Genomic DNA, 25,750 nt, shown 5'->3' with positions numbered 1-25,750 from the left:
CAAAGTGTTTATTGTCATATGCAGAGAGAAGAACCACGTTTCCCTGCACAATGAAATTCTTACTATGCTGTCCACACAGTTGCCAGTGTAAAAATAAAACTAAGAAACTACATACAAGTATACATAAAAGATTATTAGGAATATTAAAAGATAAACTCAAGATGAGTTAAGGCAATAAGATAAAACACAGTTGAAAGTGACTGTAGTGCAAGAATAGTTCAAGTATGGTCCAGTGTAAAGTTTTAAGGCGAATAAAAGGCGATTGTTCAAAATTCTAGCCATTTGGGATTTTTGTGTGCACCTTATAGTCCGTAAAATACGTTAAAGTGTATGTCATTTAAATTTCATGGTCACTAGCAGTATCGGGCTGTCAAAATATCCGTGTCATCAAATTGGAAACCGGTACGGCGCTCTAAGGCCTTGCTTGAGCTTTCAACAACTCAGCTCGTTTGTCATTTTATCTTTGAATGCATTTTAATAAGCTCCAGTTCGTGTTTGAGCCCATGACAAGTCGTCTCCTTTGAAAACATGCAGAGCTGCCCTTTTGTAGGCGACCCTGAGACTGACATCCTGTACATTCATGTTCACTTTGTTTTGAGGTCAAAGCAAAAAAGCAACGAGGTCTTTGAGATGAATTCGAATGCTATTTGCAAATATGTTTAACAAGTAGAAGGTAATGCATTATGCCACTTGAACACATGAATACATTTTCATGGTAATGAATACAAGCGAAAAAGGGAAAAAGAAAACTATTCTTTTCTAAAAAGGAAAATGTACATAAAAAGGATTTCATGGTGAATCGATTCATTTGTTTTCCTCAATACTTTTCTTGTCATTCAAAGAAAATACATAAATATGACATATTTTGTTTTTAGTCATTTAAATATCCCACTAACAGTATTTCCAGACTACAGCAGAAACATGTTCGCTTTTATCAAAGTTGTGCTTAAAGGAACATTGTGTTTTATTTGACCATTAGAAATCACTGTATGGTGTAGTGGAACTGAAAACAAGAGCTAAAAATACAAGAAAGAATACAAACTAGGGAAACTCAAACAGACCGAAACAAACAGTTTTACTTCTTAATTTCTTAAAAGGCCTTTTTTGAGGTTTTAAAGTACTCGGCAGCAAGATGTCATCTTCCTTTGGACGAGGCCCGTGTTATGTCGGATAGATGTTTAATTTCTCAAGGTACGGTTTGAAAAAATATCCATGTTTTTATTACAGTTTATGTATTTTTGATTATCATTTTAATCAAATGTTTTTTTTTTTTAATCAGGCCCTGGTGCTGTGGAATGCTCTTTGCCCTGAGATCCGATCTGCAACCTCAGTGGAAATGTTCAAATCTAAGCTTAAAACACACTTCTATTCTATCACATATGAATAACCTATATTATTTGTTGACAATATCTGTGTATTATTTGTTGTTGCAACATCCATTGCACCCAGGTTATCCTGAGAGGGGGATTACCTCATGTGCGGTCCCTTCTCAAGGTTTCTTCATTTTCCTCATGTTGACGTTTTTGAGTTTTTCCTTGCCCTCATGTAGGTTTTAGATCAGGGGATGGTGTAATATCACCCTGTATTTTGCAATAATATGTGGTCTGTGCAGCCCATTTAGACTCTTTTTGATTAAGGGCTATACAAATAAACATGACTTGACTTTAATTAATGACATTTTTTTTACCACTACGAGGTGTTAAGTAATACACACTCTCCCTTTAAATTCACCCAAAACTAACATTTTTTTCTTCTAGACTGAAAACTAGCTTCACATTCTTATATGCCAGAGACTAGTGTCTTATTTGCAGTCAAAGAAAGTTGACGTCTTCTACTCAGAATTCTTGAATACTATTGTGGTCCAGTTCCAAGCACTGACTACTTCTAGAGTCATTTAATGCTCATGCTCGCAGTTTTCTTCAAGCATATATAAGAAATTCAGGTACTTGCACACGCCAAAAAAGCAGCTTGAAAAGCCTGTAATAAAGATCTAAGCCAGATGATGGGATAATAGAACATTTTCAAATCTCTCAATATTTTCAACCAAGATTTCTTCACTAAGTGCTTTTTTAAATACAATCTTTTTAAACAATGTGCTCATCTCCACCCTATTGTATAGCATAAGCCTTTACGACAAACAGTTTAAGCTTGAGTGAATGTATATTCCGGGGTTCTGACATGCAAAAACTCACCTGCTGGCCAGTGACCAATAAAATGGAGCCTTCCTTGGCATGGACAACTTGCCTAAAGACATGGTCCAGGATAAGTAGTTCACTCCAACAGTTCTGTAGAAGTTTCATCTGGTCGTCAACCTGTTTGAAAATATTAAAGAACACAATTTAAAACACGAGCTTTTTACAAAACAAAATAAAAATCACATTTATTTGGTTTCATTACTGCTTTTGGTGCAAGTTTCTGTTTGTCCACGGTCAACAGCTTCTGTGTAACCCCGCCATTTTCAATGATTAAAACGCCTGCTGAATTGCAGCCGCTGGCTCCCATGGACCAACTGGATGAGCATTGGTAAGCGGGTCAGGTCAAACGGTGCACCAAGACAACACCTTTCTTTGAACAGCCAGCCTCTTCCCAGGCCTGGTACCGTTAATCATTAATTCCCAATTGGGAGACTCAAACAAAAAAAGGCAGTTTAGAGGAAAAAGGAATGAGGAAAATGTCACTTTTTTCAATCAGCAAACATTTTGTTAGAAGTAATATACGTAGGGAGTTTGTCTTTGACGGCGGTATTTGAGAAGTGCATCTTCAATGGTATCAGCCACAGTGAAAGTTATGAGGAATCTGGATCAATATGAAACAATGGCTAAAGAGCATGTCCAAGAATAACTATCACAGAAGAAATGTGGTCTTTTACGTATGTGTAAGGAAACATGCGCAGGGATGCATTTGTTGAGCTGACTTTGTGATGTTTTAATTGTCAGGCAGTAAAATACTTTACTACCTTCTTTCATTGGCATCTTTTAAGTTTGTTTTAGATTAAGATCATTATGACCGGTGCCCTAAATGCTGTTTAGCTTTCGAAACGAAATTTGAACATTTGACCTACTATGAGTAAAGCTAACTTTGACCAAATTACAGTCGGGTTTCTGCATTTAGTTTCCGACCATTAGCAAATAATTTGCTGACAACCAACATTAAATCACCATTGAATTAATGACTTGTACATTAAATGCATTTATTTTCTAAACCACTTATGTTCATTGGGGGTCCTGGAGACCATCCCAGCCGACATCGGGCAGTGGGCAGGGCACACTCCAGACTAAATGCCAGTAAATCACAGGGCCAACATAGACAAACATTTGCACACAAATTAGTTCCAACGGACAATTGGAAGTCTCCAATCAAAGTTGCCTTGCATGTACTTTGAAACTGGGTGTAAATCGGAGTGCCCGGAGAAAAGCCAATCATGTACGGGGACATGCAAACTCCGCAAATGAAAGCTGGTAGCCTGAATTGAACCCAGGACATCTAAACTGTGAGGAGGAGATGCTAACCAGTCATTCACTGTGCCACCCCCGTACATTGTAAATTCCTGACTACAAGCCACTACTTCTTTGCCACATGTTAAGCAATGCATCTTTAAATACAATGTGGCTTATTCTATTTTATTTTATCATGATGGTACTGAGAAAACGGCGAGCATGTCTTTTCCACAATGCATGTGATGTCTGGAAACATTTGAAACACCCTTCGAGAGATATTAGTCCATGTTTGCCAACATTTTTTTATAGAAAACACAAAAGAAGCAAAATTATATTTAGTCTTTTTCACCCACAAATCAAGTCCCCAATGTATACCTTTGAATTAAACAGCAGGAATTATTTATCAAAAACCCTTTCGGTTCACCTCCGTCAATGTCAGGTTGCTGAAGTGTCATCTGATTGTCGAGTTATTGATGAAAAGTGAATGCCATTTGGTCAGTTAGTGCGGTAACCAATGACAACAGACAAAAAACCTCTAGGTTGCAATCTAGCACTATTCCCAATATTAGTTGACCCGGTGGTGTTTTTTAGAAAAGGCATCGCTGAAAATAGTGTCAGGTCTGCGGGGTTTTGGAGTTAAAGGCGTTGACGCCAAACTCCCCATGTGGTTGGTGCCAGGTGTGCTCCAGGCCTAAAATGTAGGAAAAAATTAATTCATTTTTATTGCTGTTTAATCCAGCGACTTTTAATCTGGTGCGGCTTGTACAAAGACAAGATTGAGTTTCCTTCTCAAATATGAGCATGCGGCTTTTACTCAGGTGCACTCTCTCTTTCCGAAAGTCTTACCTCCTCATGTAGGAGGCAAAATTCAGATACCTTCATTAAAATCATCAGACAGCACTAACATCTTTCAAAGGCGGAGTCTCTTTGAGCTGGTACTTCTCTTTCTGCCCCCCAAATGTAAAGACCCTGGAAGCTCGAGGGATGGTGTGTATTTGGACGAGCACATGTAACTCTCCAGATCTTCAAACACCACCCTCCACTACACGCCAATGCTCAAGCAAGTGTTCGGGTCCTCATCAAAGATTTCTCATGACTGCATGCCTGGAAGCGGGTCTGTGACAAGAAGCTTGGGTTATCAAAGTGTGCATATGGCAGTGGGTGATAGCAGCCTAGACGAGGGTCTGCCAAAGGGAGACCGGTGACAGACAGGCATAAGGGAGGCGAAGGGGTTGGGGTCCAGTCGGCTGACCTTTGGTGTATCAGCGACACAAACCGTTTCCCTGACAAGCTCTTCCTCTCGTTCTGTCAAGTGAGCAACACTCACGGCGCCTGGATTTCTAAGATCTGCTCCCTACATGAACTCGAAAAGAAGGCGGATCAACCCCAATATCACTATTACCAATACATAGCACATAGTTTGATCAGATCGATAATATTGTCTTGGCATCAATACTGTGTTCCCATTACAACTTGCTAGTGGGTCATAAATTTATGTATGCATTGGTGTTTACCTTACTATTTTACTGCACTACTGACTTTTTTTTCAAAATACTGTGCAATAGAAGATATTCTAATAGGCTTGTTAGCATCATATTAACAGTATTTGTATTTTCGACTATTTCATAAATATTTCCAAGCAAAAACTATTGGTATTGGATCGGTAATGATCGATACTACCTTGTTTTTACCTTTATCGGATCGATACACAAAATCCCCAGTATCTCCTACCCTTAATGACCTCACTGATACGATACCAGGCGCTTTGTCTCTCTTTCTACATGTTATCACGTGCATGAGATGTTGCCAAGCGCATTCAGTAAACTATTGGCGCTTTGCCAGGTACTGATTCCGACTCATCACGCTTTGATTTAATCAGGTCATAATAACCAAAGTTCAAATCACAGTTTGTTTGACTCCTGCCATAAAACCTCTAGTGTAAAGAAGCTTATCTCAAGATGATGGAAAATTTAGACTAGTCTATCTCACTCCAATGGTTATAAACCTAATTGTGTCAATATCCTGATTACTATTATTGGTAGAGTGCGGCACGGCAGTTGGGTGGTTAGCGCGCAGCCCCAGGTTGTAGAGGTTCAGGGTTCAAGTCCAGCTACTGCAGCATCCCCGTGTGGAGTTTGTATATGCTCCCAGTGCATGAGTGAGTTTCTTCCGGGCACTCCGGTTTGCACCCACATTCCAAAAACATGTATTTCAGGTTAATTGGCCGGTTTAAATTGTCCCTAGGTGTGAATGAGCAAGTGAGTTGTCTTTCTCTGTGTGCTTTGCGACTGGCAGGCAACCAGTTCAGGGTGTCCGAAGAGAGCTGTAATGGGCTCCAGCACCCCTGCGACACTATTGAGGATAAGTGTTGCAGATAATGGATGGATGGATATTATTGGTTGATACAGGTGCTCTTAGATACTGTTGTGCAAGGCAAAATGCGTAATAAGGGTGAAAAAACTCAATTGCTTGTGTAATGATGTGCGCTAATTTTTGAAAAGGCTGCCAGTTTCTTCACTAGAAAACTGAAGTCTACTTTTAAAAATAGAAAAGGTAGTTGTCAGCATAGAAGAAAAGAAACTTGTTCTCTGCAAAGACAACAAAGAGAGTCTGTGGTGTACAAGGAAATAATAGCTTTTAGAACTCCTGCTTGTGAAATAATTTACTATAACACAGGAGAATATGTTTATGTCTTTTGCAATAGAGACACTCCCCTACTTACGACCATTCGACTTACGATAAACGGTAGATACAAACATTTTTTTGGGATGTCAAAAAATATACAAACATTGCTGTAAGTCAGATTTTGTATTGTGTGCACCTTTTCCGAGTACATGACATTACTGTAGTGATTATTTCCACCGTTACCGGCGTGTGGTGCTGTGAGAGGTCACCCAGCATCAACCCTGCTTCCTCTTTCTAGTTCGTGAGTAAACATTCTATTCTGTAGCTTCAACGCGCTAAGACTTTGACATTTTTATTGTTTGATATCTTGTGCATCCATTCAATATGGTTGGTGTAAAGTGTAAAGAAGAGGGGAGCCGTTTCATTTGAAATGAAAGTGGAATATGAAAGCTTGATGAGAAAACGGTTGGATCACTTTTTTCCAGTCACTTTTTACCACGGAGGAGGAACTCTTGAAGCTCATCTTCCAAAAGTAAGTTAAAATTAATTGTATTTATCTTTAAAGAGCATATTATTTTATTAAATGCTTATTTTTTAGTACAAAACAATACAGATTATGTATACAAGACTTAAACATACTTATATAAACCTTAGATATTCATTCCATACAAAATATAGCACTGAAGCAACTTACTAACAAATTCAACTTACAATCGTCCAAAATCTCGTTCGTAAGTAGGGCAGCGTCTGAATTGATGAAGAATACCTAGCTTGTTTTCACATTGTCGTCCTTCTCAATAATTATTATAAACCAATCTCAGACTTAAAGTACATAACTTTCTCAGTCTTGTTCAACTAAACATGATTACGCAAAGCAGATATGTTCTAAAACCTTAGCCGGGACTCCTAAATGCATGTACGGGCTATATAAACAATACATATCCTCCAAGAAACCAATTTACCACCTTGATGATCGTTGGGCTCAGTGGGATCAATACTCGAATCAATTGCTTAGCCCATAAGTTTTGTTCAAACCACAAGCTAGGATTAATGAGATTTTCCAGGTGCAGAAAAAGAAAGGAATGAGCTGGTGGAGGGAATGTACCTGACTGGGAACGACCGAATGGGAGAAAATATATGAGGGGAAATAGCGAAAATAAAAGTATGATTTGTAGCAGACGTTGTAGCGTGGATTCAATTAAAACTGCCACGTTCAAATACTCTCTGACAAACGTCATGTTTATTCATAGCCCCCTGCCAAGAGTACAGCAATTATCACGGGTGCGATGCCAAAAGAGGCCGGGGTGGTAGAAACTTTATCCCTTTCTTGTGCCCTGGTCTTGGTATCGTGCCACGAGCATTGTTAAGTGGTGTATGGCACTCTATTTTTAACGAGTGTACGCAGCTGGATCTGTTTTTAATAAGTACTTTCATTTTTGATGTGGACTAATGAAGAGATTGATGGAATCTCCTTCTGTGGATGTTAATGAACGAAGAGAACCACCATTTTTTTGGAGGGGGCGTGTGGGAAAGGGTGGTAATTGGAGACCAAGAACTGATCTGCCACAAATTTGCGTCAACAATGTCTTCTGGACCCGAATCAATGAGTACTACAGGTGAGGTTTGAAGCGGACTTCAATGCCGCTCCTTGTCGAAGCAGCTATTCTTTGGTGTCCTCCTAGCTTAGCATCTGTTCGCCTTGAGCCAAACAGTCTCAGTATTCATCTGGGAATGCGCGGATTCACCTAGAAACGACTACTGTTCTTTGAGTGTGCTTAATTATTTCGTTCCTTCCAGATTCATCGTTTCATTAGCCCGTTCTAGGCAATGGTCCAAAACAAGACGGTTTGTGGACAGGGTTGGGGAATACATGTGACTGCGTTACGTAATTAGGATTACAATAAAAATGGAATGTACAGTTACAGAAACAAGACATGATCAAATTGCACGTACATTTAGTAAAAAAAAAAAAGATTACTTTGCAAAATCACAATTGTATTTGGAACTATACTTACACATACATAATGCTACATTAGACTAATTGTGTCTCTCATAATTTCAATCACTAACACTCGAGAGACAGAGATCAATGTGGTGTGCGTGTGGTGTTAATGTCCAGATCTGTAGGGATATGTGCTTCTCTTTTTGTCTGTACTTTATTTCTCCTTCAATGTAGCACTCGTTTTGTTGAATTGGCGTGAGCCTACGGTTTCGTGGGGGGACCGTCGTTGCACACTAGTGATGCGTTCAGAGACATTTAGTCAATATTATTGATTGTCTTATTCATCTTAAACAAAAAATAGAAATTTTATTTACATTATGTTTACTTTCCTTTTTTTTAATTTTTAACATTTTTGGTATCGGAGACATCCAAAAGTAATTGGAAGTAATCAAGTAACATTACTGCACAATTAAGGTAGTCGTTATTAATTACTGATTACATTTCTCAACAGGTAACTAATAACTGCATTGAATTTCATTCTTGAAGTATCCTTCCTAATCCTGCGGAATACACACAATACTTATAACAAAAAAGAACAGTATATCTAACAAATATGGTTTCTTTTTGAAAATGATTTATATAATGTACTGTTGAATAACAATGTTCAATTTCTAAGCAAGAAAAAAGTACATGAGTATTACGCATGTATGGGGATTGAATAACAAGTTAATGATTATTATGTGTTAAAAATCCCATCTACCAAGTGTTTAAAGCCTTTGCCGTACATATCTCCTAGCTTGTGCCACCGACATGTCATAAACATACTATAACATAGATTCTACCAACTATGAGTTAACACTACCTACACTAGCTAAAAGAGACACAACGTGGACGTCCATTTCACACCTAGGCCTTTAATGATGTCCTACTTAGTCCTGCTTGCGTAAATACCATTTATAACATTATCATGTATGATCCAGTAGCTAATGAAATCCTGAACAGAAGCACATGTCCGCAATATTGGGCCTCGGTATTACCTTAATCCCCTAAACCGGAAACCCCTAGTAGACGCTTCAAATAATGTAATCTTGATTTTCGGTTGCTCTACACCAGGGGTCAGGAACTTTTTTGACCCAAAGAGCCATAAAAGCAAAAAATGTTTTAAAAAGAAATTGAGAGAGCCACATCATATATTTATATAAATTGAAAAAAAATGCTAAACACGCTCTCTAGACAAAAGCTAATTCTTCAGCACATTTTAGTTCATTGTGTGTCATTTGATGATTTAATCAAATGTACGAAATGATAATAATGCCAAATCCTGTGTCCCAAATAAGTGTAAATATGCCACTTACAATTTGTCTTCCACCTTCAGTTAAGAGTCTCATCTCATCTTATCTCATTAGCTGCACCGCTTATCCTCAGTAGGGTCGCGGGGGTGCTGGAGCCCATCCCAGCAATCATCGGGCAGTGGGCTGGGGACACCCTGAACTGGTTGCCAGCCAATCGCAGGGCACACGGGGACAGACAACTCACTCGCTCATTCACACCTAGGGACAATTTGGACCGGCCAATTCACCTGAAATGCATGTTTTTGGAATGTGGGAGGAAACCGGAGTGCACGGAGGAAACCCACGCAAGCACGGGGAGAACATACAAACTCCACACAGAAATTCTGGAGCTGGATTTGAACCCACGTAGGAGGTTCTCATGACTTGAACTATGCCGCACATGCGCTAACCACTGCGCCGCCGTGCTGCCACTCAGTTAAGAGTGTTGAGGGAATTTTTTTCCATGAAATTTGTCTTTAATAACGGTTTCAAAACAATGTGCATGCAAAGTTATTTTGTAAAAATGTCACAAATTACTGCAAACGATTAGCATATCGTCATATTCACTTTCGGTGTGGACTGCACTGAGCCAGAGAGAGAGAAGGAAGTGTATGCAGGGATCAAAGTCGTTTGCCAGCGTTTTTATTTATCAGTTTAAATGGTTTCTTATTGAAGTTGCTTCGGCTTTATATGGACCAAAATCGTGATGAAATCACTTGACTTTGGAACGCCACAGAAGGATGTGCAATAGTTACATTTTATTTTGGAGCCATACATACTCATGAAAAGAGCCATATATGGCTCCCGAGCCATAGGTTCCCTACCCCTGCCCTACACAATAGAGCGACATCTACCGGTCAAATATTACACAGTGAGCCTTTTGTAGCATGTTTTACAAAAGGACTCCACTTGCACTTTGTTTCGAAACCATTACAGTATTTACAAAACAATAAAGTTCAAAATGAGCCTCTATGATCTTAAGTAACTGTAGGAGGAAGACAGTTTTAAAGTGGTATATTTGTTGGTTCTGGCAATATTATTATTTCATCTCATCATCTCATCAGCCGTACCACTTATCCTCATTAGGGTCGCGGGGGGGCTGGAGCCCATCCCAGCCATCTCCGGGGAGTGGGCAGGGGACACCCTGAACTGGTTGCACGCCAATAGCAGGGCACACAGGGACAGACAACTCATTCGCTCAGTCACACCTAGGGACAATTTGGACCGGCCAATTCACCTGAAATGCATGTTTTTGGAACGTGGGAGGAAACCGGAGTGCCCGGAGGAAACCCACGCAAGCACGGGGAGAACATACAAACTCCGCACAGGAAGTCTGGAGCTGGATTTGAACCCACGACAGGTTCCCATGACATGAACTGTGCCGCACAAGCGCTAACCACTGCGCCGCCGTGCTGCATTATTATTTCATAAATTTAACAAAATATTGAACATTACCAGGGTAATAAAATGTGCTGAAAAAAGACCCATTACCTAGAGAGCGGGTTTGGAGGTTTTGCAGAATTCTGTCTTACAATGTATGGTATGGCTCACTCTAAATAACAGCATTCCAATCACCAAATACAAGACCCAAATGCAGAAGCTCCTTCTCTCCTGGGAAAAATAGCAAAAGTTGTGATAAAATCCTCCAGGCATTTCTGCTGAAACAGAAAGAAATGATTAGCCATGACACCTCCCCCTCGTCCTTATTTTCCCAAAAGGAACTCTTGTTTATCGAGGGGTACAATCCATTTGGTTTTCGATCCTAGTGCCGGTGGAGAGATAAGAAAGCTGGGAAAATGCGCAGGTGGAAGTCCTGTAAATAAAGCGTTTGGTGCGATGATACTATTCCCAAAATGTGATCAGGAAGACATGGTGTGTCATTAAAGTGCTCACGAAACCCAAGTCCATGTCTGCATCTCATGGAACCCGCATAAAAAATGTGTCTGAAACTGCCGCCGTGTCTGTTCAGCGAAAGTCTGACCGATAACATCGAGACCGTGAAATTGACAATTTCCCACGGTCACTGCGCTAATTGACTCAGCAGGCTGACATTTGACCCTGAGAACCAGAAGGTCCCTTTTGATTCAGCACGTTCATTTCACCTCGTCTATTCACACATGGAAAACTTATAAATGAGACGATCGAACCACATATGCATTTTTCTCACTCAGTTTGTCCCTTTCAAGAACAAAAAATACATTTTAAAGGGATTCTATGTATTGTGTACAGTTATGTTATATAGCGCCTCCTGATGGTAAAAAAAAAAACAAAAAAACAATGTTGATATAAATAATGAGCAAAAATACATAAGCTCTCATACAATTTTTTTAGGATAAGAAATGAGCATTTATTTTACATTCTGCAACTTGAGCCTCACCTAAAGGGAGCTGGCATAATTTTCCACCATTTTGCTGTTAAGGTACCCAAAAATCGAGGAAAAAAGGTGCGGTTTGGTCACCTTAACTTTCAGTAATTTGTATTCTCCCTTTTTAGCAATTGTTTTCTGTTATACTACACCATACAGCGACTAGCGGTCAAATAACAAACATTACAGAGAACTGTTGTCTTGATTTGTAGTCTACATGGAAATATTTTAAATCATTTTTCTCTTTAGAAAATAACAAATGCGAAAATATAAATTAATCAGAACGCAAGAGAATAAATCCTCAAAATATCAAAACTGATACAGTCGATCTCAGATATCATTTGTCATTTAAATCATTTTTACGAAAATAACAATTATTATGACGTTATTATTATTAATACTCTACATTCCCTGCATCCCACTGGAATTATGACCACATTTGGTTATAGTTTTCTTATTTTTTTTAGTTTAGCTGAAAATTACTACTCTTTACAAAAATATGTATGCTTTGTTATTTGTTAAAGTGTTTTTATATGTTTATTATATTTATTTTCTTGCAGTGTTCTACTCGCTGCATCATGCATGATGCGGATGTTCCACCGCAAAAAGCTGATAATATAGTATTTTAATTGACCTGGGGAAAAAAAGAGAAAATGCTTATCCCATAAACTAAGTGTTGTGAAACATTTGGTATTTTTCTCTGAATATAATTATGATGATGATCTATCTATCTATCTATCTATCTATCTATCTATCTATCTATCTATCTATCTATCTATCTATCTATCTATCTATCTATCTATCTATCTATCTATCTATCTATCTATCTATCTATCTATCTATCTATCTATCTATCTATCTATCTATCTATCTATCTATCTATCTATCTATCTATCTATCTATCTATCTATCTATCTATCTATCTATCTATCTATCTATCTATCTATCTATCTATCTATCTATCTATCTATCTATATATATATATATATACACAGTCTTAGGGGGATAATACACACACTGTAGTCTGCATGGTGTCATATTAAGAATTGCCTCCATTTCATGCAAAGCCCATACTACAATACCCAATAAATTGCGGCATTAATCCAAATAATGATTTCAGGGTGTAAAAATCCAATGGCCCGAGCTTAATGCTTATCGGGCCAGAGTAGATTAAGCTGTGGTTGTGTGTACGCGTTTGCTTAGAGATTCGACTGTCGACAGATCAATGGAATTCCTATCATCGGTCGACTCCATTACCACCTATTTTACTTTTGGAAGTGCATTTTTCAGTTCAGGAACGTGCAAAGGATGAAAGATATGAACTTTAGTATTAATATGTTTATTTATTAGCATACAGTATATGGCACATGTATGACTGAAGAAAGATGTTCCCATTGAGGGAGGCAGATTCCTATGTTTTAGTGGTCTAATATTCATGTGAATAATTGATCAGATTCTCTCTGTGTTTTTTGCAATTAGTTGATAGCTTCTTAGCTCTAAGCCTTTGGATTTCTGCTGCATGAGTGTGTCGGGTCGGGTGAAACGATCGTTGTCTTAAATTGTATTGAACCATGAAGGCAAGCTTTACTAGAGTATAGAGTTGAGTCCATGTAATGTATGTAAAGGATATGTTGTGATATTGCATGTATTTCCAATATAGACTGTGTTCTAATGTGCATTAAACTAGGGCAAGGGTCTCCAACGTGGTGCCCGCAGGCACCAGGTTGCCCCCTTAGGACAGTTGAGGTGTCTACGCACCGGTTCTGAAAATATCTCACCAGTGCTGCGTCATTGTGCATTTCTAACAAAAAATGTTTTCATTGGATAACTGAGTCTATTTAATCCTATTTTTAATAACTAACCTGGTAATAACGTAGTAACAAAATGACATGTTTTTATTTGACAAACTACAAAAAATAAATTCACGGTAATTGGCTTTATGGACAAAGGAAAAAAAAAAAAAGCTCGAGACTTGAAAAAGGTTGGAAACTTCTAATTTAGGGTAACGACAATCAACAGTCAAACATGTTTTTGAATGTGTGGACCGTTGTCATTTTGGAACACTAAGATTAAATAAAAATAGGATAACTTAATCTACACAAAAATACATAGGATCCAACTGTGTACTTGTAAAGTTGTTTACAGATTTGGGATTTGCTATTTTTTCTACATTTTTGTTAGAATTGACCTTTAGTTGTCATTTTTTGTCAATTAGTATTACAAGTTAACTCACTAGACTTGTGTTTTGTGTTCGCAATTGGAGATGACTATTATACAGGGAGTGCAGAATTATTAGGCAAATGAGTATTTTGACCAGCTGAAACGCGTTGACAGATTGCTGCCGGACTACTTAAACGTGGTCTTGCGAGTTGCCTGGGGTCAGAGCATCTGCGAAACTTCTGCTAGACTCTGTGTGATATGCCTCGTCCTGTGAATCTCCGTTTTTACCTGTGTTTTGATCCTGTTTTATTTTCGGCCCGATCTGTTTGATTTTGACCACTCTATAGTTCTGACTTCGATATACTTCCGCGACAATCGATCCTTGGATCGAGTGTGCGCACATTCATACTCTCTCCCCAATAAATTGTGAGTAACGTTATGCAATTGGGTTCTCATTCCTGTTTCCTCTCCTGGTTTGTGACACTATCTGTTTCAGAGCAAGCCCTTTCAGACTGATATCAGTGCTAGCACTCTACACAAGCTATTGTGACCTATCGGGACACTGAATAATATTTAGTTGCTCAATGTTGCTGTATCGTGTATTGCAACCAAAACAAGTGCAAAAAGGCAAAGGGAAGAATACGAACTACGGAGATTCAAAGTGGCCAAACCACACCATTTTTCTTATTATTTTTTGCCCAGAATTTCGAAAGATTTATAGTGTTTGGGGTTACCTGTAGCAGCGAGATGGCGGACAATAAGGTCAGCTCCCTCCAGATGAGCCTCGTTTTATGTCAAATAAACACAATTATTGACTGTCCCTTGTATTGTTAATGTTTATATTCATCAACGGTTGCTTTTTAGTTAAAACCAAACATATTCTTGTTAATCTTCAATCCCTGCTTCACTTCAGTAGTTTTATTGATCTTATTCTTAAGAATTTCCCTATAAATTCCGCTCTTAGCATAGATTTAAATTTACAGCTCATCAATTTTTTCACCTGATTTTTTTATGCCCCTCTTAGTCAATCTAAAAAGAACGCTGGGCATTAGAAGCAGCTTTTATTCTGCATGTATGGAATCGTTTATCCTAAACTGCTGCCAATGTTGCCGCTCCGGCCTTTTGGGGTAAAAAGCACTGAAAAATCAGCAGGACGAGTGAACGACGTGAGCCTCATAAATTCGAGTGCGAACGAAGGAAATTAAAAGCAGCGGGGAAAGGAATGCAAAAATTAGGGTTAGAAAACAGGTGTCTTTGTCCTACATTGCTGCGCCACCGGCAAATAGAGGAGTATTTTTCTCCATGGCTTGTTGTTTGGCGCAGAGCCGCTTTTGAAATTCCTCGGCCGCCGCCACAAACACCGGCATAATAGCAAATGGTGAAGGTGTGAATTCAATCATTTGTGTCACTTGCTGCAGCAGCGACAATGAAACGTCTTTTATACATTGTCCCAGGGTTTCTCATCACGCAGACACACACATGCCCTGAAGTGTCCCAAGTCCCTTTCAAGAATAGACCGGCAGCAAATAAGCATCAGAAATAGACATCGGAGGACAACTGTTGACAGGACTGTGGCGAAAGAAGCAGAGACGGCTACAACCTCTTGGCAGACCCGATTACACTTACGTCATTGCAGGCATACAAAATAGCAACACACAAGATGGTCATTCTAGTGTTGTTAGAATATCGAAATGTGCCACTGCATTTATTGTGATAATTCTACGAGTTTTTCCAGTTATATACGTTTTATTATTTCAATCAGCACATCAACATTTTAATCAAGTCAATTATTTAGTGGTCATTAACTAATTCAGTGCCATAACATATACATATGTTTTCTGAAGAACAGTTGCAAAACGTAAAAACTGTTTTTAAATAATAAATAATTGTTGTAATTAAAACTATTATTTTCTAAAAACTTCTATACTGTTTGAATTAAACCTTTGGAAATGATTAAAGTATGTATAAATCCCAACTAGAAGGCAGGAATGGCTTTGATCAGATATTTGTCCACACATCGAGGAGCCCCCACATGCTCGTGTTGCTTTGCTTCCACTATCCAGGGATTGAGAGTAAGTTGGTAGCCCCTGAGTGACCAAAATCATTTGATTTTGTCACCGGAAACATCGGGCGCTGAAAAGATCTTGCAAAGTTCATGCATTGGTCATGCATAAGTTCAATGTTCCTGCAATATAATGGTACTTTGTAAGCACAGTGCTCTTGTGTTGATGGAAAACATAGTTGCAAAATTGGAGGTATCACTCATGCAAAAAAGCACTAAAGTGAAAGTCCTGATTGAAATACATACTCTCACAAAAAAACAGATTTTAAATTAGTTTAAAGAACCGTAGCATTGTTCGACTGTTGTTTACCAAACGGTGGTAAAAGCTAGAAAGATACTTTTTTTCCAATGAAAGCCGAGGGTTCAAGCTTTCTTTTGATATGTTCTATGACTGAATAGCTAGAGAACCACATTTCGAAAATGAGTGAAAATTGCAAAAATTGGCCTGCATACGCACATCCCATTTGAGAGAAACAACCTGAATTAATGCGCCTTATGATCATCCATATATTTGAATGTACTCATTTATTTTTTTCCGTTATATTGACTTGATGCCTCAGTGTATTCTTTTGTTAGACAGTCACTACAATATTCTAAGTGGTGCTCTGATTTACTGTAGAGAGTAGGCCATGAGTCTTATTAAACTACCAACAGGATGCAGTCTGGACAAAAGACTGGTGTGGAGCTGGGCCTTTAGGATTTTTAAACTGAGGTAAGTTAATTTTTGCATGCCCTTATGGTATAAAATGACTGCCCTTTTGATTGCACACTTGTGAAACAGTCTTTTTCTGTACTCACAAGCCCAGAATATTCAGTTTTATTTATTTTGACTGTAAATAAAAAACTGCTTCACTCTAACGTTAGTCATACCTTTTGGGTTTTGTAACCCGCATGTGAAAATGCATGTTATTAGGTTTATGTGATTAATGGACAATATTTAATAATTACTTATTGGTTGTTGGGCTATTATATTTGGTAGTGACAGCTTTATTCCTGTTTTTGGACCTCTCATGCCAATAACCATAATATAATGGTAATAAAAAACCATACTCATAGAGAATACTGTAGTATAATAATACTGATACCATGTTTTAAGGTATTGGTCTATGAGACGTTGGGAAATAACAGATATATATGTATACAGTTTAAGTAAAATGAGAAAAAATCTTTAGCGCAGAATAAACATAACCCATCCGTCCATTATCTACACTGCTAATCCTCAGTAGGCGTCGCAGGGTTGCTGGAGCTCATCCCAGCTATCTTCGGGCAGTGGGCAGGGGACACCCTGAAGTGGTTGCCAGCCAGTCACCGGGCACACAAGGACAGACAACTCACTCATTCATACCTGAAGACAATTTGAACTGTACAATTAACCTGACATGCATGTTTTTGGAATGTGGAAGGAGACTGGAGTGGTTGGAGGAAACCCACACAAGCACGGGGCAAACATGCAAACTCCACACAGGAAGACCTGTAGCTGGTTTTGAACCCATGACCTCAGAACTGTGCCGCGGACGTGCTAACCTTATAAGTATTTCCATTCGATGTAATTCTAATTTTATATTTCCTTGATGACATGTGTATTGATTTGTTGATTGCCTCTAGAAGCTCCTTAGACATACAATATGTTTTGGGTGGGTAGGTGTATCCCTTTAACAACCAGGGTGGTAGGGTCACCATTTCCTGTGGTGTGTCATAGGCAAATACCGCCTGGTTTTGCCCATTCCTCTCCAGGCCAAATGTTTTCACCCGGTCTTGAACCAGGAAGCTTCTGCTTTTTGGACGAATGTGCTAAAGGCTGCACTAAAGTTTAAAATGCTTCTCAGGCAAACGTGATGCAAAAATGTGTAAAACAGAAAGACAGCTGAGCTGACAGGTTTGCATAAGTGCGCTTAGTTTAGAGGTTGAGGGTAAGCACAAAGCTACAGTAGCCACTCTTCGGCCTTTCCAACCTTGGGGAAACCAAATAGCCTGAGGCTGTTTCAGAGCAAAGTGATGCCTCTTCGTGCCTGTCTTTGTAGTCTTCTCCTAACCATGTTGGCCGACCTCATAACATAGCATAACTAGCCAGCAGTTTTGGGACTAAATGCTACACAGACACACGTTCTGTAACGAGTACTGTAGTACAATATTGATACAATTTTGTAACTCTATTGTCGTTACTTCGTGGTGCGTTACTGCGTTATTCTGTGACATAATACATGCAGGTTTTGATTTAGAGCACAGGTGTCAAACAGGCGGCCCGCGGGCCAGATCAGGCCCGTTAAGGGATTGAATCCGGCCCGCGAGACAACACTCAGAGAAGTGCAAGAGAAACACAAGCTGCAGGTTGAAATATGTCAACTTGATGTTGCCAAAGCCAGGTGCCTCAAACAAAGACACTGTACTTTTATTTCTTTCTCTCTCTGTCTCTCTGTCTCTCTCTGTCTCTCTCTGTCTCTCTGTCTCTCTGTCTCTCTGTCTCGCTGTCTCTGTCTCTCTATCCCTCTCTCTCTCTGTCTTTGTCTCTCTCCCTCTCTCTCTGTCTCTTTTTCTCATTGTCTCTGTCTCTTTGTCTCTTTGTCTCTTTGTTTCTTTGTCTCTTTGTCTCTTTGTCTCTTTGTCTCTTTGTACATGTTTTCTTCCACTACTCTTATAATGTGGCGATTTTAAAGCAGTTTTAAGGGGGTCAGCTTTCATGCGATTATATCTGGATTTTTTAAACTAGATTGTTACTTTCGGAGTAACAGACTACCTTTTGGTGTCAGTCATCTAGGAGATAACTGAGTTTCATTCCAAATGAATAAAATAGTCACTGTAACTATTATTTTTTCAATAACGCGCCCAATGCAGTGTGCCTGCCTGCAAAAAAAAGCTTTTTTATGCCCATTTGTTCTAAGGTATTTTTGAATGTCTGAATTGAGAAAAAAAAACAACAACGAGGACGTGTTAAGTAAATTTGTTAAATCCGCATACTCACCTGCACACAGCCTTTTTGTTTGTTTGTTTGGCTTTTACCAGCGCTTTGCTCTCCATCTTTCTACTTTATTTGACTGCCAACTTGCGAAAAGGAACGTCACCTCCGTCAGCATATTAACAAGCGGGATGACCTCCCAATAAAAAAAGGCTTTTACCCCGATCGAGCCCAAACAAGACTTAAACGCGACCCGCTTTCTCCCACAGAATGCCGAGAGTGCTCACAAATGTGAATCAGGCCGCGTTAACTTGTCTGAAAATGAAAAAAGATGAAAAACTAGCGCAAATGCAGGCATTTTATATTTTTAGATTTTCTTTTGTCGCTTCATTAGCAGCTCTCGGAGGAGGACGCTGAATTGGAGATAAGGGCAGTGGCAGGTGGGAGCTTGAAATTGCATCCTTCCAAATGAAGTGCAACATTTTAAAAAATATTTCTACATATCTGGAGACTTTAGAAGTTTAATTAAATCAAAGAAAATCATTTTTATTTTTCATCATTTTTTAGCACTTTATTTTCCTTTTAGAAAAAAAACTGTTATTATATTTATTTCTATTTTTTTCAAATACAGTAGTAAATCAGAGGGATACAATTTTAAAAAAAATGTAAATGTGTAAATTAATTGCTAATTTTAAGTATAAATAAAAAAGTAAATACAATAAAAATAGTAATTAGTAATTATGTTTCAAAAAATTATAGATAATCATATAATAAAAATGCTAATATAAAATCGTGTATATATATATATATATATATATATATATATATATATATATATATATATATATATATATATATATATATATATATATATATGTGTGTGTGTTTTTTGTTTCTCTTTGGTCTAATATATATTAATAGCCAAAAATATGAAAATATTTTCTATGCCTCGCCATAATTGTTTATATTTATTTAGTTATATTAGTTATTATTTATTTTTATTTTATGTAAACCATAGGGTGTTTCTGAGTATTTGGCCTTACAGGGTTTTATTTTCATATTGAATATTTTTATTCAACAGTTTGAGTTGCAATTCATTGCCTGAAAAGTGCTATACAAATACATTTTAATTTATTGCTTTTTTTCCCTAGGGACAATGTGTATTATTTAGTGTTGTCCGTTGTTAGTTGTTACAGGAACTCAATTTATTTAAAAAAGCACACTCAAAATATTTTTTTTAAAATGAGCAAAAAAAACACAGACTAGCATACAAGCATACATTGTTGCAAACACTCGTAGGTTGAGAAATTTGTATTACTTTCATAACATAGCTTTCACCCAGCGGGAGCTGACATATTTGTCCAACTTCTCGCTGCTAAGGGTACCCCAAAACCCCAAACAATCCTCACTAAGTGAGTTCTTAAATTTGGGCATGCAGCAGTGAAACAATTACTTTTCAAATCCCCAAAATTCAAAATGTCTGATAAATATACTAAAGATTAGCTACCACTTTTGATTTGTTAGGCTTTTTATTCCTTGATTCATCTGCATTCACCTACAGCAGGGGTGTCAAACTCGTTTTAACTCTGGGGCCACATGATAGAACAAACATTCTGTCAGGGGCCGGACTAGCAGATTAAAGAGAAAGAAAAAGATAGATAAAGAAATAAGAGAAGATGGATGGAAAAGGAGAGAGGGCAGGACAAAGAAAGAGAGAGAGGGAGAGAGCGTGAGAAACAAAATAGATAAAAAGAGAAGTCCTGAGAGAGGGGGGTAGAGAGGGAGCGGAAGAAAGAAATCCAAAGAGAAAAAGAAAGACAGAAAGAGAGAAAAGTGAAAAGAAAGTGCAAAGGGTAGGAAAAGAGAAAGAGAAAAGAGAGAAAAGGAAAAAAGGAAATTAGAGCAAAAGAAGTTAAAAAGACACAGAGAGAGAAAGAGACAATGAGCAACATAGGAAGAGAAAAATAGAGACACAGAGAGTGAAAGAGACCGAGACAGAGAGTGGGAGAAAAGGGGTGGAAAAGAGGGAGATAGAGGGAGACAGAGAGAAATAAATACAAGTACAGTGTCTTTGTTTGAGGCACCTGGCTTTGGCAACATCAAGTTGACATATTTCAACCTGCAGCTTGTTTTTCTCTTGCACTTCTCTGAGTGTTGTCTCGCAGGCCGGATTCAATCCCTTAGCAGGCCTGATCCGGCCCGCGGGCCGCCTGTATGACACCTGTGATCTACAGTAACATATACAGTATCAGGGTTGGGTACCCAACCCTATACAGTATTGATACTATAACCTCAAATCAAACACTACTAGTTCCATTTTGCCACAACCGAATGAGACTGCAAGACTTCCCTCTGCACCTGCTCTTCAGTGAGTCAATGTCAGTTACGCATCATTAAAAAAATAACCAAACTAAGTCCATCAATGTTAAAGATGGAGAGAGAAGAAGGACTCTCCAGGTCCGTTTAGTCATTTAGCCGACCTCCGTCTCTTTTTAATGACTGACTTTTATCCCTCATCAAAGCAACAAGTAGATGAGCAGACCTCGGGTACGCTAACCTCCTGTTGTTTCCTTTGGGAAAGACCAACCTAAATCTTCCCTTTTAACAAGTTCCCTGCTCTTCCTTCCGGCCCCAGAGGTCCCCTGTGGTTGGACCTACGGGACCATTTGAGTATTTAGGAAGTGTGTGTCTTAAAGTGAAGTCTACAACCGCCAAGGGAACTGAGAAGGAAGTTCACTTTTCGGTTGTCCACACTTAAAGGCATCTATGACACTGTGGGCACTTTGAAGCCCAGAGGACATCAGGTCCAACGCATGGCTGCAATTGCCATTTTGTCATTTCACATACACATAGACACACAAAGACACATTTATTTTTGCGTCCCCTTCTGGGACTAGCATGAAGACATTCAGAATCCACCTGAAGCACTTCGCTAGGTCCAAGAATGTCTTATTCAGAACAAATCCCGAAACCAAGTATGCCTGTTAGTAATGATACACATAGGCTTGTTTTACATCAAGGGACCAACGACAAGACATTGCGATTTACTAGGGCACTCCAAGTGGCTTGCTTTGTGGTCCAAATCCCGGTGGAGTTCTTTAGTTCCCTTGTTTTATCTCACCACTGTTTTGTTTGCCTTTCTCTTTTCTTCTAGTTGATCTAGGAATTTATAAACTGTTTGAAAAAGTAATTTAACCACCATCTTAAGCAAATTCATTTATGTTAAAGTAAAACTTAATTTACCGCAAAATGTAGAATTAAAAACATAATGAATTATTGGAATATTCATCTGTCTGGTTGTTTTTGTTGGTATTTTTTTTTAATTTACCTAGCAATGAGGTTTGTTGAGGTTTTCCTTGCCCTCATCGAGGTTTTAGATCAGGGGGTGTTGTATTGGTGGTCTGCACAGCCCTTTTAGTATTTTGTGATTAAGGGCTCAGCAAAGGAATGTTTTAATCTTGGCTGAATGTAATATGTTTGTGATATTTTTTTTAATGTAAGAAAATAATTGAGGTATTTTAATGTCTGTGTAAAGATGCGGCTTGAAATCCAGTGCGGCTTGTACAAAAACAAAATGTGAGTTTCTTTCATTAATTTGTACATACGGCTTCTAATCAAGTGCACTCTCTAGTACAGGATATATAAACCCCTATTTAAATAATGCTGACCTATTTTATTAATGGAAAAAACAGTCTAAATCTTAACACTGGTTTCTACAATTTATGAATGAAGTGAGCCCCCTCATCACCCTGCGCCCAGTAAATAGATCAAACTCTTCCTTCTTCCCAGTGAAACTGATCAAACATATATTGTTACCACCAATATAGCATCACACAGGGACCGCTAGGTTTGAAACCACAAGCAGCCAGTGATAAAGTTGAATAGCCAAAGCGCAGTGTGTATGAGAGTAGGACGAAAATCTCAACATTTTCAGTGCAGATTTAGACAACTTTTCTCAGCTTAAGGTACGTGTGTTTGTGTGTGCTTGCGAGACTTTGGACACTAGTGTTCAAGTGTCTGTTAGGGTAGCAAGGGGGTCTGTCATCTATCACTGGACAAATGTTACGTTGTTGGGGAGGGTGGCAGTACGAGGTGGAGGTGGGGTGGGTTGTTGCTGGCCCTGCCGAATGGTGCGGCTCCTCAAATGAAATAATATATCTTTGAAAGCCTACGCCCCGCGCCCGTCCCCGCCGCAGTATATCAAGCACACGAGCGTCTGGTGCAGTCGCTCCAGGCCCATTAACCTTCCACCTGTTCCCCCCTCCCCAAGCTTTTCCACACACCCCCTATCGAACCCCACCTACTGATGGTCTTTTCACCCCCGCCCCACGCTGTCCTTCACCGCGCTCCCTCTCCTCCTCCTGCCCTTGGTCGCCGCCTCTTCTTCATCTTCCCATTAAAAACCCCCAACGCCCGAACCTGCACGCCTTCCTCCCTTCTTTTCACTTCCTCTCTTCCTCATTTCCCACTTGCTCCCATCCAAGCCTTCTTTGACCCTGCCTTCCCCAAAATTTCTCCACCTTCCATGTCCTCCCATTTTTATCAATTCATCTCTCTATCACCCAAATTTATGCATCCAACTACCTTATTTTCCAAACTGTAAAGCACACCTAAAAAAAAAACAAATTGGTCTAAAATGTAAATGTGTGCCTTATCCATTGCACTTTATTTGCAGACTGAATTGGAAATTCATTACCATATTTTTGCAACTATTGATCAATATATGTTATCTCTGACCACTATTGCATAATAAAATGGCAACAGAGATCGAACCTGGTAGGAATGGTCGGAACACAGAATCCTAACCACTAAGTCAGGCCGCTAGGGTCATGTACAGTTGTTCATAATAACATAGCATTAGATGCAAAGGGGATCGAACCCAGATTGTACCCTATGTTGTTTCCTATGCACCAGACTACTACGTTCTTATGCAGCTCATACGTCACTAAAACACTGTTTTTAGTCACGATACTTTTATGAGGGTCAAATTAGTAGAATCAATTACTGTTCATGTATTTTTAATGGAACCATTTCATTGAGTTATTTATTTATGTATATATGAAACTCATTTTAAATCATTTTTTTATCTTTTGAATGAACCATTTCATTTACTAAAATATAAATACAATAATATACAAAACACTAAGTCTTTTACTGGAAAAAGAACATTTGAACCTTTCAAATGTCAAAAAGGCAACAGACATAATGTCACCGCCACAAAGTTTGTTTTTGAACCAAAATATGAAAGCGACAAGGGATGCATTGTATATTGTACGATGTGATACTCAAAATTTCAGAACAAAATAGTCTTTCCTCAGGTATTTAGGATCTAGTATCACTGTTGTCACACTAAGGTCCGTCTCAATTCTGAAGAGCGGGATGACACTTTACAGTGAAAAACAGCAAACAGATAATGAAGGTGGTGTATCTGAGTCAGATCGGTAGGCTTCTCCTATTACTGGTAACCATGGAAACCAGGGAGCATACTATGTAACTCAAAAAATGGCCTTGGGCGGGGTGGGCTCCGCTAGGCTGTACTTGCCCAAGACACCTCACAGGAAGTGGTGCCCCTATTACCCAGGTGGTCAAGGGATCCGTGTACTATGAACCAGGTATGTTAAAGTCGTGAGAAAGTTGTTTCACTTTTATCAAACTAAGCATTGTAAGTGACAAATGCTTTATATAGGTACAGCCCTGCATTTATTCATATGTTTTAGGATGACCACGTTACTTCCCACAATGCCGTTCTGTTCATTCAGTTCAAAATGACCAAATTACGATTACATTCAATTCAGAATCTTGAGCGCTTCGTGATGACTTTGCGAGTCGGTACAAGGACGGACCAGTTTAGGCCTGATAATCGTCTCAAGGCCTTTTTATCCTGAATGGTCTGGATGGTAAGAACTGGCACACTCCATGCTTTGATTTGGGTTCAACTACTGTTCATTCCAATTTTATTAAATCTAATTCAATGTTATATTCTGACCTATCAATGGGCAAATACGTACATTTTGAAATTGTTGAGTAACCCTACCCTTCACTGTAATTTCAATTCCATGCTACGTATAGTCCAGCCCACCTTATTTGAGAAAAACAAATATCACAAAGACAGTTTTGGGGGATGCAACTGATACTCCAGTGTACCTTTTAATGCAGATAATACAGTATGTTGAAAAGTATTGAGGGGGGCAGGGTCATGTCCGCATCTTTTAACTTAGACTGCAAATCCACAGAATAATAACTCAAATGCAGTGGAGCAGTGCCTCTGCAACAAATCTCTGCCAAATGCACACGGCCACCAACCCCATCATACTCGCAGTTTATCAGGGCATGGGGTGTTCAGGGGAGGTGTCGGTGCTGATGGGGGTGCTGGCTATGCTTTTGACCGCTGTGACAAGCCTGACATTGCAGCAGGAGGTTTTGAATAAGCTCAAATTCATAGGGGTTAGTACTGTACAACACAATGAAAACCCAAAATTGGGTCAAGAATTAGCCAATCAATTTCAAATATAATTTTCTGGTTTGTTTCACACAATATGACCCTATTTTGGTGTATGATTAGAGATAAACAAAATTGTACTTGTTTCTCTTATTTTGGGGGGGTTTAAGGTAGGATGTGTCATAGTTGAAAGTCAAATATTTTGTCTATAAAGTATGTGTTTACAATGCCCAAATAAGTTCAAGAAGCACTGAGCGCTTTGTCTGGATTCATCCTAATTTTAGCAAAGCTGTTTGGGGCAGAACTCATTAGGTAGTGAAATATAAGTGAAAGTAAGAAAAAGCCTGCCCAAAGGGCAACCTTAACCCATAAAAAAAGATAAAAAAGAACAGTTTATTTGAAAAGCATCAAAGAAATACACTCATTTGCTAAACATCATAAAGGGGCTTGAGAGAGGCTGAGCTAGGTGAAAGCACCCACACGTGAAAAAAGTTCC

General features: G+C 38.8%; 1 protein-coding gene across 1 annotated transcript in view; it reads right to left on the bottom strand.

The window, feature by feature from the left end:
• The window catches only part of nr5a2 (nuclear receptor subfamily 5, group A, member 2), a 100,846-nt gene that overhangs the window by 40,015 nt on the left and 35,081 nt on the right, over positions 1-25,750 (bottom strand). Inside the window, exon 5 of the mRNA XM_088348943.1 lies at positions 2,193-2,312. Coding sequence (XP_088205069.1) covers positions 2,193-2,312 — 120 coding nt within the window. The remainder of the gene's footprint in view (positions 1-2,192; positions 2,313-25,750) is intronic.

The sequence above is a fragment of the Urocampus carinirostris genome, chromosome 12, assembly GCF_059441175.1.
Source record: "Urocampus carinirostris isolate Australia breed hairy pipefish chromosome 12, RoL_Ucar_1.0, whole genome shotgun sequence".
Lineage (NCBI taxonomy): Eukaryota > Metazoa > Chordata > Actinopteri > Syngnathiformes > Syngnathidae > Urocampus > Urocampus carinirostris.
The sequence above is the reverse complement of the archived record's forward strand: the minus strand, read 5'-3'. Positions and strand labels throughout refer to the sequence as shown.